We start from the raw sequence: 12,326 nt of genomic DNA, 5'->3' as shown, positions 1-12,326 counted from the left end.
ATATCCTCAGCAGTGCCTAGCACCATCACGGGTACACAGTAGGTGCTTAATAAATGCTTGAAGATAGTCTGTGAATAAGCATTTATTAGGACTGCTAGGTGGCTCAGTGGATAGTGTCAGGCCTGGAGTTAGGAGGACCTAGGTTCAAATCAGATGCTTCCTAGCCATGTGGCCCTGGGCAAGTCTCTTAACCTCAATTACTCCGTCTTTCTGCCTCAGAACCTTATTATCAATTCTGAGCTAGAATAAGGGTTAAAAAAGCATGTATTGAGAATATTCTGTGTTCCACGCACTATACTAAGCTCAGGGGATACAGGGAAAGGCAAAAGACAGCTCTCAATGTAATAATGGCGAATACAACATGCAAACAACTATTTACAAGCTATATCTGAGGGAACTGGGAGGTAATCGTCGACTGAGTAACAAATAGCACATAATTAGTGGGTCAGAAGATTCGATCCAGAGAGGACCTTAAAAATGATCTAGTCTAATACTCTCATTTTACAGATGAGGAAACTGAGGCTGAAGAGAGTCAAATGATTTTTCCAAAGGTCACACAAATATTAAAAAGCAGAAACTATTTTTACTCTGTTTTCTTGAATCCACAAATAGAATTCATTCTGTTGCACCATAGTCCAGTGCCTTTACTCAATTGCCTTAAAATCATGGATGGTTTTCTTTTTTTCTTCTCAATGGGCCCAGCACCTAGCCCAGGGCCTGACACACAGTAGGCACTTAATCAATGCCAGTTCCATCGAATTGATTGAATTCTGTAAAAGCCAGGCTCCACGCCTCAGCTCCATGCATAGGCGGGCCAAACCCCTTCAAATCCACTCCATCTGGGCCCAAGGGCCCTCCAATGAAATATTCCTCGCACTCGAAGTGAACTGGAAATAATTTACCGCAGGAGGCCCGAAAGGTCAGTTTACTCCATATCGGCACCTTCATTTTTCCAAAATCCGCCGAAATTAAAAAGCCATAGATATCTTAAAGAGTTTATTTATGAACACTTAAGTGTAAGTAACTCATGGTTGGAACGGTTCCCTGCCCGTGATATATGAAAGCTGTCAGCACCACATTCTTAGACTATAATCTGCCCATACAATATGCTATTTTGACATGGCGTGGTGATGTTTTCTACAGTTACTGACAAGCGTATGCCAGCGTTCCTTTGGAAAAATTAAGAAATGGGTTGGGGGGCGGGGGGAGACCTGGCGACTCCACCCAGTTTTATGACTATTGATCAACCCAGCTCCCAGCGATCTTAAAAAAAAAAAAAAGCCCCAGATTTTTGGTCAGACGTACAGTTTCTTAAATTATTCCCAGGCATCCGAAGTCAATACAGTGTCTTTTCTCAGCTTCGTAAGTTAAGAAAAACTTGTTCAGCGTTCTGTTATGTATGATGATGAAGGGGGGGTTTGAGGGGGTGAAGAATGGAGAGGAAGAAAAAAACCCACCCTCTTTTTTTTCTCTCTCTTATTGTTCTAGAAGGAGCTTAATTCTGTTGCCTCTGAGCTGGCGTCGCGGCAGGAGGAGAGCCAGAATTCTCATAAACATTTAATTGAACTCCGTCGGGAATTTAAGAAAAATGTACCTGAGGTAGAGTATATTTGCGGCTCCGGAATTAACGCGGTGGGAAGGCAAATTTCTCTCCCTTCAAACTCGATTTTTGAAAACTGGCGACATAAGTGACTAACAAGGAAAGAAGCTAATTAGCCACAAAGAAAAATTAGCGTCCCCTTAACCCTCGGGTTCTCCTAGCATTGTGGTGCCCAGCAGTACCATATTAGAGAAAGATGGAAAGGATTTCCATTAAAGACATTGTTTCAAAAGACTTTAGAAAACAGTTTCCTTCCTTCCTTTCTTTCTTTCATTCTTTCTTTCTTTCCTTCCTTCCTTTCTTTCTTTTTCCTTTCTTTCCTCTCTTCCTTCCTTTCTTTCTTCTTTCTTTCTTTTTCCTTCCTTCCTTCCTTTTCTTTCTTCTTTCTTTCTTTTTTCTTTCTTCTTTCTTTCTTCCTTCCTTCCTTCCTTTCTTTCTTTCCTTCCTTTCTTTCTTTTTCTTTTCTTTCCTTCCTTCCTTTCTTTTTCCTTTCTTTCCTTCCTTCCTTTCTTTCTTTCCTTTCTTACTCCTCCCGCAAATTCATAGCTGAGATCTTGTAATTTAGAACACCAAGCCATGATGGACAAGACTGTTTGTCCAAAGATCACCTTGTTTCCTTTTTCATTGGAGCCCAGTAGGCTATCGAGTCATGATGATCTCCCCCTTCCCAGTTCTTTCTGCCCCTTTTCTCTATCTCCCACATCCCTTTCCCACCCCCACTTTAGTCTTTTCTTTCCCTCCTCACCTACCACCACCCCAAAAGCTTTGTTCCCCATAAGCCTATGTCTGCCTTCTTGGGAGAGGATGCTGATGCTGGAACAGTAGTGGATCCCCAGGAGGAGATCTGATTTCACAGGCTTCCATTCTGTTCAGGGGAGAAGCTGAGAGAGCCATGTCCTGCACCAACAAGTCCCAGTGCTACTTCTTGGAAAATTCCAGAAATTTTCAAAGGAAGAGAGGGAGGAATGGGGGGGGGAGATAGACAGACAGAGGGAGAAAGAGAGAGAGAGAGAGAGAAAGAAGTAGAGAAAGAGGCAGAGAGAGATAGAGAAGGGGGAGAGGGAGAGGGGGAAAGGGAGAAAGACACAGAAAGAGACAGAGACGGAGAAATTGGGGGAAGAGAAAATAGAGACAGAGAGAAGAGGAGGGAGAGAGGAAGGGAGGGAGGAAGGAAAGAAGGAAGAAAGGAAAGGAAGGAAAGATGGAAGAAAGAAGGAAGAATCAAAACCCAAACTATTTAGCTTTGGCAGAATAGTAGTAGAAGGAGGCAGAGTAGACTAGGGACCCTAGAGAAAAATCAGACGGCACAGTGATACCATAGAACAAACAATGAATTTGAAGTCAGGTGCTTTCAAACTCCATCTTTTACACAAGTTACTTCCACTCTCTGGACCTCGGTTTCCCCATCTGTAAAAAGAGGCGGTTGGTCCAGATGACTTCTGGGATCTCTTCTGGTTCTGTGATTCTATGTTCCTAAGTCTCTTGACCTCTCTGAGCCTCAGTTTCCCCACCTGTCAAATAAGGAGTTTGAACTGGTTTGTCTTTCCAACTCTAGATCTGAGATCCTTTCAAAAACAGAATCTGAAGGCATCTTCTTTTGACCCCTACCACCCTGTCATATTGACCGGACAACATTATGCTTCCCTACCAAATTGCCTGACCATCAGAGCTGTCCCAAGTGTGTTGCAGGATCCCAGCTCTGGAAGTGGAAGGGACCCTGGAGACCATCTTGTCCAAGCCCCATTCTATGCATAAGAAAACAAATTCCCAGGGAGTCTAGATAACTTGTCATATGATGACATTGATCCAAAGAAATGAGGGCTCTCTGAGGCCATCTCATCTGCCTCCCCTCATTCTACAGATGGGGAAACTGAGGCCCAAGAACATTAGATGGCTTCTCATAGGATCAGAGACTTAGAGATAGAAGACCCCAGAGGCCAGCCACCAGCAGAGGGGCCAAGGCAAGATGGAGGAAAGTGGCTACCCTTGCTGACCTCTGCCATCCCATCCACCTCTTGGGTTCTTAGCCAGCAATTGGGCAGAAAATCCTGGAGGAAGGCATTTAATTCAATTCAGTAATCCTTTCGAAGATTTGAATAGCAGAGGAAAGGTCTTCCCACCAGGCAAAATGGTCTTGCTGTAACATGAGGGATGGCATATGGCAGGATGCTAATTTTATGATTCTGATTCTGAGACAGATCTCATGATTCAAGGATGGACCCTCAGCCCCCTCAGGGCCTCCAACACCATTCCCAACTTCTTTCTCTCTTTCATTGACACATGGAACTCCCAGTGAGTCCACTCCCTTCACCAGTACCTGCTCTGATGGTCACTTGGTCTTCGAGAACTTTCAGGGGGCACTAAGAATTTTAATGACTCACCCAAGGTCACACAGTCAGTATGTAGGAGAGATGGGCCTTGGACTTGGGTCTTTCTAATTCTAAGGCTGACACACTATTCCCACTATGCCTTTCTCTTCCTCTCCTCTCTCTCAATAATTGATCCCTAGGCGTTTATTTAGTGGCTGCTCTATGCCAAACTGTGTTGAGCATGCAAAGAAAAGAATAACACAACATCCTTGCCTTCAAGAGGCTTACATTTTATCAGATGAAGTAAGATGCCCACATACAAATGTACAATGAATGATAATAAATGCTGAGCACCTACTATGTGCCAAGCACCACACTGAGTTCTAGGAAAGCAAAAAAAAAAACAACCAAACAATGAAATTGTGCCTGCCCTGCAAGAGGGGATATCTATTTAGTCTAAATATCATATCTATTTAGTCTAAAAACCTCTCATCTTAGAATCAATACTGTGAATTGGTTCCAAGGCAGAAGAGCAGTAAGGGCTAGGCAATGGGAGTTAAGTGACTTGCCCAGGGTCACCCAGCAAGGAAGGATCTGAGGCCAGATTTGAACCCAAGACCTCCCATCTCTAGGTCTGGCTCTCAATCCACTGAGCTACCCCGCTGCCCCCCAGAACTTATATTCTTTTTTTGTTGTTGTTAAAACCCTTATCATCCATCTTAGAATCAATACTGGATATTGGTTCTAAGGCAGAAGAACGATAAGGGCTAGGCAACGGGGGTTAAGTGACTTGCCCAAGGTCACACAGCTAGGAAGTGTCTGAGGTCAGATTTGAACCCAGGACCTCCCGTCTCTGAGCTTGGCTCTCAATCCACTGAGCCACCCAACTGCTCCCCAAAACTTACATTCTCATGGAGGAATCTGATCATGATCCTCCTGGACCACTTTGGGTGGTTGACTTGCCTCAAAGAGGCCGCCATCTTTCTTTCCTGTTTTGCACAGGATTCAGGCACACATTACTCTTAAGAAATCACAAATTCTATGGGTTGGGGCCATATCTTGGGGACTCAAATGTCGCTCATAGGCAACTGTCTCTCCCTCAGTTACTCTGATGAGGGTTGGCAAATTCTTCACGAAACATTTGGGTTGAGTAGAGAAGAGGCCAGGTTGGGCATAGACCCAGTATACCAAGTTGAGGATTGTTAAGAAAAAAAAATTTTAAGCCCTTCCCTTCTGTCTTAGTATCAGTTCTATTTAAGACCCTCCTGGACAATTAGTTCCATTTATTTAAGACCCTCCTGGACAATTAAATCCATTTTTACAGAGGGAGGAAGAGGAAGCAAAGACCTACTGTGCACCCGGGCAGTGTGCCTTTACAAATATGATCTCATTTGGTCCTTAAAACAACCCTGGGAGATAAACACTATTATTATCCTCATTTTACAGATGGGGAAACTGAGACAAACAAGTTTAGGGATTTCCCTAGCTAGTAAATATCTGAGGTTAGATTCGAACTCGGGTCCTCCTAACTCCAGGCTTGATGGTTGATCTGTTGCACCACTTAGCTGCCTTTGGAGTTTGGTTGGGGGATTTAAGTCTCTCCCTGAGCTGATTTACCCAAAGACCATAATAAATGCTATAAACCTCATGATTCCAGGTGTTCTGCCCCTCATTACTGCTGGAGTGATTCCTCGCAGTTTCTAAGCTCTGACATTTTAAAGTTTGCAAAATATGTTATCTACATGAATCCGCTTCATCCTCCTTTTTGTAGTGCTTTTGAAGTCCATCCCCTTTACAAATGAGGCTCAGAGAGGGTCGGTCACTTTCCTGGGGTCACACAACCAGTCAATGTCAGTGGCAGGATTCGAACCCAGCTTTTCCTGGCTCTAAGTCCAGGGTTCGAGTAGGAACGATGCCATCTTGGGAACTTTTGCTTCTGAGCATCCCCTGTCTCAGCCCGGACACCAGAGGAGTACCTGGGGGTACCAGAAGGCTTTTTTTCTCTCCCTTCCCTGCCTCTCCCTCCACCCACTCCCCAAAGGCAGCAAAGTTTTCCCAGCAGCTTGTCAATTAGTCTCCCTCCGGGAGCAGCACAGGTGAGGTGCAAAATCCAGGCCGGGTTTTAAGCCTCCAATTTCAACTTACATAATTTTAATACCGCATAATTATGCAATTATGCAATTAGGAGGAATAAGTTTCCATTCCTATTATAGTCGCGCCTTGAAATTTTCTCTTTTGGAACCAGTTCCTCTGGTAGGAAAGAGGGAGTCATTTTAGGGCCCTATTTAGGAGGGGGGAAAAAATCCCTCGGCGGGTGCCAACTCACCTCCTACTTGTAACGTTGAGCGGCTCACCGTGGGGGACGACGAGCAGGACACTGGGGAGGAGGGGGCGCCAGAGACAGAGGGGCAGCCCCCCGGCCCGAGGGATGGGCAGAAGGGAGTGCCCCGGCCCCCGGCGGCCAGACTGCCTGTCCCAGTCAGCCTGGGGCCCGGTAAATGACCCCAGAATCGTCTCAGACGCCTCGAGGTCCAGCCTCGGGAACCCCTAGCTTTCTGGTCAATCTTGAATTATTTCCCTTTGTTAGACTCATAAGAGCCCAGATTTAGAGTGAGAAGGAGCCGTCGGAGTCAGGTTGTCCGACCCAGAGGCCCCGTGACTTGCCCAGAGTCATCTCAGTCACACGAGGCGGAGCTGAGATTTGAACCCAGGATCTGATTCCTTTTTAAGAAGTCACATTAGATACGGAGAACCCAGATTGAATTGCTTGTGAAGGGGAAGAGAGACAATTTGGATCATATCAGAAAGCTTTTATGGAAATTTATTATTACGTGTAATTGATAAAATAAAATATCTTTGTTGGAAGGAAATTAAGTAGACTTTTATTCCTAAACTAGATATCAAACTAGAGAAATGTATGCACATCTAGGTTTTTTTAATTTTTAAAAATAAAATATCTTTACCCCAAAAAAAATTTTTTTAAAGAAGTCACATTAGGGGCGGTTGGGTGGCTCAGTGGATGGAGAGCCAGGGCTAGAGACCGGAGGTCCTGGGTTCAAATCTGGACTCAGACACTTCCTAGCTGGGTGACCCTGGGCAAGTCACTTGACCCCCATTGTCTAGCCTTTACCACTCTTCTGCCTTGGAGCCAATACTTAAGATTGATTCTAAGACAGAAGGTAAGGTTTGTTTGTTTTTTTAAGTCACATTAGATGGGAAACTCCTTGAGGGTAGCGCCTGTCTTTTGGCTCTTTTATATCTTTGGCATGCAGCATACTGCTTAGAACACAGTAGACCCTTCATAAATGTTTATTGACCAACTGCACTAACAGCTCTGCACATCAGTTTCCTTGTCTTTAAAATGGAAGTTAGGATACCAGCATTACTTGGCTCTCTTTCTATCTTTGGAATGTCAGGCTAAACCCTAGAACTGTCTGGGTTTTATTTTCTTCATTTGTAAGACAAAGTGATTAATTAATCTTTAAGAACCCATCTGTGGACCAATAACATCAACAGTCGTATACTGAGATTTTATTATTCTTTCAGTTATCAAACATACTTTTGTCACCTCTATCCACTTAAGAAAGAGATGAGGAGGAGAGAGAGAGAGAGAGAGAGAGAGAGAGAGAGAGAGAGAGAGAGAGAGAGAGAGAGAGAGAGAGAGAGAGAGAGACTGAGAGAGAATGAAGCAGGCAGAGAGAGGGAAAAGCAGGAAAGAGAGGGAAGGAGGAGGATGGAAAGAGAAAAGGGATAAGGAGGGAGGGAAAGAAGAAGAAGATGAGAGAAAAGAGAATGGGGATGGAGAAAAGAAGGGAGAGAAGAATAAGAAACAGTCATAAGAGGAGAGGAGGGAAGGAAGAGAGAAGAAGAAAGACAGAGAGGAAGAAAAACGGGGGGAGGAAAGAAAGCTAGAGAAGAAGAAGGGAAAGAGAGAAAGGAAGTCAGGAAGAAATAAAAGAAGAGAGAGAGAAAGGAAGGCAGGCGAAGGAAGGAAAGAAAGAAGAAAGAAAGAAAGAAAGAAAGAAAGAAAGAAAGAAGAAAGAAAGAAAGAAAAGAAAGAAGAAAGAAAGAAAGAAAGAAAGAAAGAAAGAAGAAGAAAGAAAGAAAGAAAGAAAGAAGGGAAAGAGAGAAAGGAAGGAAAGAAAGGAAAGAAATGGAGGGAGGAAAGAAGAAAGGAAAGAAAGAAAGAAAAAGAAAGAAGAAGAAAGAAAGAAAGAAAGAAAGAAAGAAGAAAGAAAGAAAGAAGAAAGAAAGAAAGAAAGAAAGAAAGAAAGAAAGAAAGAAGAGAGAGAGAGAAAAACAAAGAAAGAAAAAAGAAAGAGAGAGAGAGAAAGGAAGGGAGGAGGAAAGAAAGAGAGAAAGGAATGGAGGGAGGAAGAAAAAGAAAGGGAACAAAGGAGGGAGGGAAGAAAGGAAAGAATGATGGATGAATGGATGATACTTCCTTTTGAAGAACCCACTTCTGTATTATATAAGAATAATAGTCTCACTCTGGTCACATTCAAAGATGTATTTCTTATTCCTCATATCATTCAGTCCTAGTTAGTCAAGAAATATTTATTCAGCTCCTACTATGTATGAAGTACTGTGCTAAGCATTGCGAATGTACAGAAAGAGAAAGTCAGTTCCTGCTCTCAAGGAACTACCAGTCTATTGGTAGAGACAACAAACAAACAAACTATATCTGGAATAATTTGATGATAATCAAAGGAGGGAAAACATTAGCACTTAGTGGACTCAAAAGAAAGGCTTCATGCAGAAGTTGAGACTTGAAAGAAGCCAAGGATTAGAGGGGACAGAGAGGAAGAGGATTCCAGGCATGGGTGAAAGGCAGAGCTGAGAGATGGAGTGCCAGGTGCGAAGAGCACAGGTCCGTGTCCCTGGATCACAGACTTCATGGAGGGAATTATGAAGGAATTTGAGTATTGAACAGAGCATTTTGTAGTTGATCCTGGAGGTTACAGAGAGCTAGTGCAGTTTATTAAGTGCGGGGAAAGGTGCCATGATTGGATCTGCGCTTTAGGAAAATCACCTTAATGGCTGAAAGGAGGATGCATTGGAGTAGGGAGGGAGAGGGCAGGCAGATCTTCCAGCAGCTATTACAAGTCATGAAAGTCATCCACTCCCTGGCATGAAGCGGGCAGTATTCTTCTTTCTTAGCCCCTCTGGAATCTAAGACTTTCACCACTCACCTCACAGGGCATCGAGTCAGCAACAAGCATTTAATAAGCACCCACTGTGTTCTCATGAGAAACCATAAGGACTCTCTAAATGGGAGTCTTCTCATTCATTGTTTCCCCACTCTTCCTGAATTCTCAGCCAGCCTTCATCTAGTTCTGCTCTGCGCAGGATGTGCTAGGTGCCAGGAATATTTAAAAACAAAACAGTTCTTGCCCTCAAGGATCTTCCAGAGGAGCGTGAATGACTCAGGACAGACTCATCCCATTCCTGAGACAACCCAAACCTAATACTCAATCCATTTTAATTCTGTAAGCATTTATTATGTGCCAGACTCTGTGCTAGGTACTTGGGAGACAAATACAAAACCAGAATAGTCCAGAGGTTCACGTTCTACTGGGGAGACACAACCTATCCAAAGAAAGTAAGGAGTAACAATGAGGCGAGTAGGACAGACCCTATGGAGGAGGTGGCTCCTGAGCTGAGGCTGAATGTAGTTGGCTGAGGAGGAAGAGCATTCCAGGCAGAGGGCAAAAGCCTGCAGGCAGAAAATGAGATGCCTTGTACTAGAACAGCAAGTTTGATTTGAATGTAGTCTACATGAAGGGGAGAATGTGATGTAAGTCTGGAAAGAGATGCTAGATGTTGTTCAGTCATGTCTGACTCTTTGTAACCCCATTTGAGGTTTTCTTATCAAAGTACTGGAGTGGTTTGCCATTTCCTTCTCCAGATCATATGGCAGATGAGGAAACTGAGGCAAAACAAGGTGAAGTGACTTATCCAGGGTCATACAGCTAGTTGGCCATTTCCTTCTCCAGATCATATGACAGATGAGGAAACTGAGGCAAACGGTAAAGTGACTTGTCCAGGATCATACAGCTAGTTTGTCATTTCCTTCTCCAGATCATTTGATAGATGAGGAAACTGAGGCAAACAAGGTGAAGTGACTTGCCCAGAACCACACAGCTAGCATCAGAGACCAGATTTGAACTCTAATCTTCCTAAGGCTTGGCATTCTCCACTCAACTAAAAGCAGACTGTGAAGACTGCAAAGTCATCATCCCACTCCAATTCCTGGTGGCCAGGATAGCTATCAGTGGCCTAGGGTTTCCTAGCTGAATCTCAGGTGACCCAGAAAATCAAGAGTTACAAACAAATAATCTACTGTTACCCTTGAGACAGTCAGAATGGCATAGCAGATAGAGGGTCAACCTTAGAAGATGGATAACTAGGATTCAAGTCCCACCTCTAGGGCTTATTAACTTTGAGACCAAGGAAAAGTCACCTCTGTCTTTAAGCCTCAGTTTTCTTATCTGTAAAGTGGACACAATAATACCTTTAGGACTTGCCTCCCACAGCATAGAAGGCTAAATGAAATAGTGTGTATAAAGTACGTTACAAACTGTAAAGCACTCTAGAAAAGCCATTTTTAGGGCTGAATTTTTACATAACACACCAAGGTTTTGTTCAATGCCACTGACTTTATCGAGGGGTGAAGAGCACATCGTATGTTGGGTCATAGGTCCCCAGGAGCCAATACTCTAGAGGGTGGACAGATCTGGGTGGTCATTAGAGAGAAAACTCACAACCCTGACATCAGAGTCATCTAAGCACTAACACTGATTAGCATTAGATAAAGTACTTAACATAGAGCCCGGCACACAGTAGGTACTCTTTGTGGAGGGCAGAGTCCATTTTTGCCTTTCTTTGACTCATAGTAGGAGTTCAATAAATGCTTGTAGATTGACTCATTGATATCATATTTAGGGTCATAGACTCAAAGATGGAAATGAATTTGAAGGCGCACTAATCCAGCCCTTTCAGAATTTAACAACTATAAAAAACGAGGCTTTGAGAGACTGCTTGATGTGGCCAGGGTGGCACCCAGTAGCAGGACTGGCACCCAAACCCAGGTTGTCTCACTCCAAATCCAGGGCTCTTCCTGGATTGAGTTCTGAGTAGAATTAGGAAACGATGTTTTGGTTCTGGAAGCTCCTGGGTCCCCCAATCAGAGGGAGGAGAGACCGAGGCAAATCCTATCAGATGAACTCAAAGGGATGCAACCTTAATTTTTTTTTAATTGCTAGCATTTCCACGGTGCTTTAAAGTGTGCAGAGCATTTTGCAGATGTCATTTGAGCCTTAGAACAACCCTGGGAAACAGGGTGCTAGGAATACCTCCCTTTACAGATAAGGAAACTGAGGCCCCAAGAATTTAAGGGTGACTTGCCCAGGGTCTGAGTCTCTGAGATGGGATTTGAACTGAAGTCTTCAATCTATGGAAACACGGAGATGCCCTAATTCCAAGACTTTGACCCAAGACCTCGTGGCCAAAAGGAGTAATGCCTTGGCCAGAGGGTAGACCCCACCTCTGCAGCCTGAAGGGGAGACCTGACCCCTTGCTCTTAGTCTGAGCCCGGAGGGGGTCTCCCACCCTCTGCTTTTGGTGACCTCTTGGCTCTCTTTTTTCAGGAAATCAGGGAGATGGTCGCTCCTGTCTTAAAGAGTTTCCAAGCTGAGGTAAGACCAGGCACCCAGTGTGTCTTCGGCTCAATCATTCAATTTTTCTCTCACTATCCACAAGTAGAATTTCAGCAGCTGGGAACACACATACACACCCCACCCACATTTATTAAGTGCCTACTGTGTGCCAGGTACCGTGCTAGGCACTGGGGTCCCAAACAAAAAGGAAATGTTCCCTGCCTTTGTGGAGCTTCTACTCCAGCAGAGAAACAATTTGCACACAGAGAAATAAATATGAAATATATACAAAATAAAGCAAGTCATTTGATGGGGCAAGGGCTGCACCAACAACTGGGGGGATCTGGATACCCTTCTCGCCAGAAGCAATACCTGATCCCTTCCTGGAAGGGAGTTAAGGGTCCCAGGAGGCAGATGTGAAGTAGGGAGGGGGGGTCAGCCTGGGCAAAAGCATGGAGATGGGAGATGAAATATTCTACTGCATGTAGAAATAGCAAGTAAGCCAGTGTGACTCGATGGTAGAATGTATGAGGGGGGAGTAACCAGTATCATGTTAAATTTGAATTAGGCTGGACCAAAACCTAGCAACTATCCTGCCTTCCCTTAGGTCTTAGCCCAACTTTAAATTGATTTCTCCCAGATCCGCCACTAACTATTAGTATTTCCTTTGGACTCTTGGCTGATGAGAGTTTGAGACCCGAGTTCCAGTCTTGAATCTGCCACTCTTTCTTTCTATGACCTTGGACAAGTCCCTTCTCT

At 44.1% G+C, this 12,326-nt stretch overlaps 1 protein-coding gene across 1 annotated transcript in view; it reads left to right on the top strand.

The window, feature by feature from the left end:
- Positions 1 to 12,326, top strand: part of CUX2 (cut like homeobox 2) — a 461,792-nt gene that overhangs the window by 282,552 nt on the left and 166,914 nt on the right. Inside the window, 2 exon segments of the mRNA XM_056821762.1 lie at positions 1,489 to 1,599; positions 11,559 to 11,606. Coding sequence (XP_056677740.1) covers positions 1,489 to 1,599; positions 11,559 to 11,606 — 159 coding nt within the window.

This window comes from Monodelphis domestica, chromosome 3 (assembly GCF_027887165.1).
Source record: "Monodelphis domestica isolate mMonDom1 chromosome 3, mMonDom1.pri, whole genome shotgun sequence".
Classification (NCBI taxonomy): Eukaryota; Metazoa; Chordata; class Mammalia; order Didelphimorphia; family Didelphidae; genus Monodelphis; species Monodelphis domestica.
The sequence above is the reverse complement of the archived record's forward strand: the minus strand, read 5'-3'. Positions and strand labels throughout refer to the sequence as shown.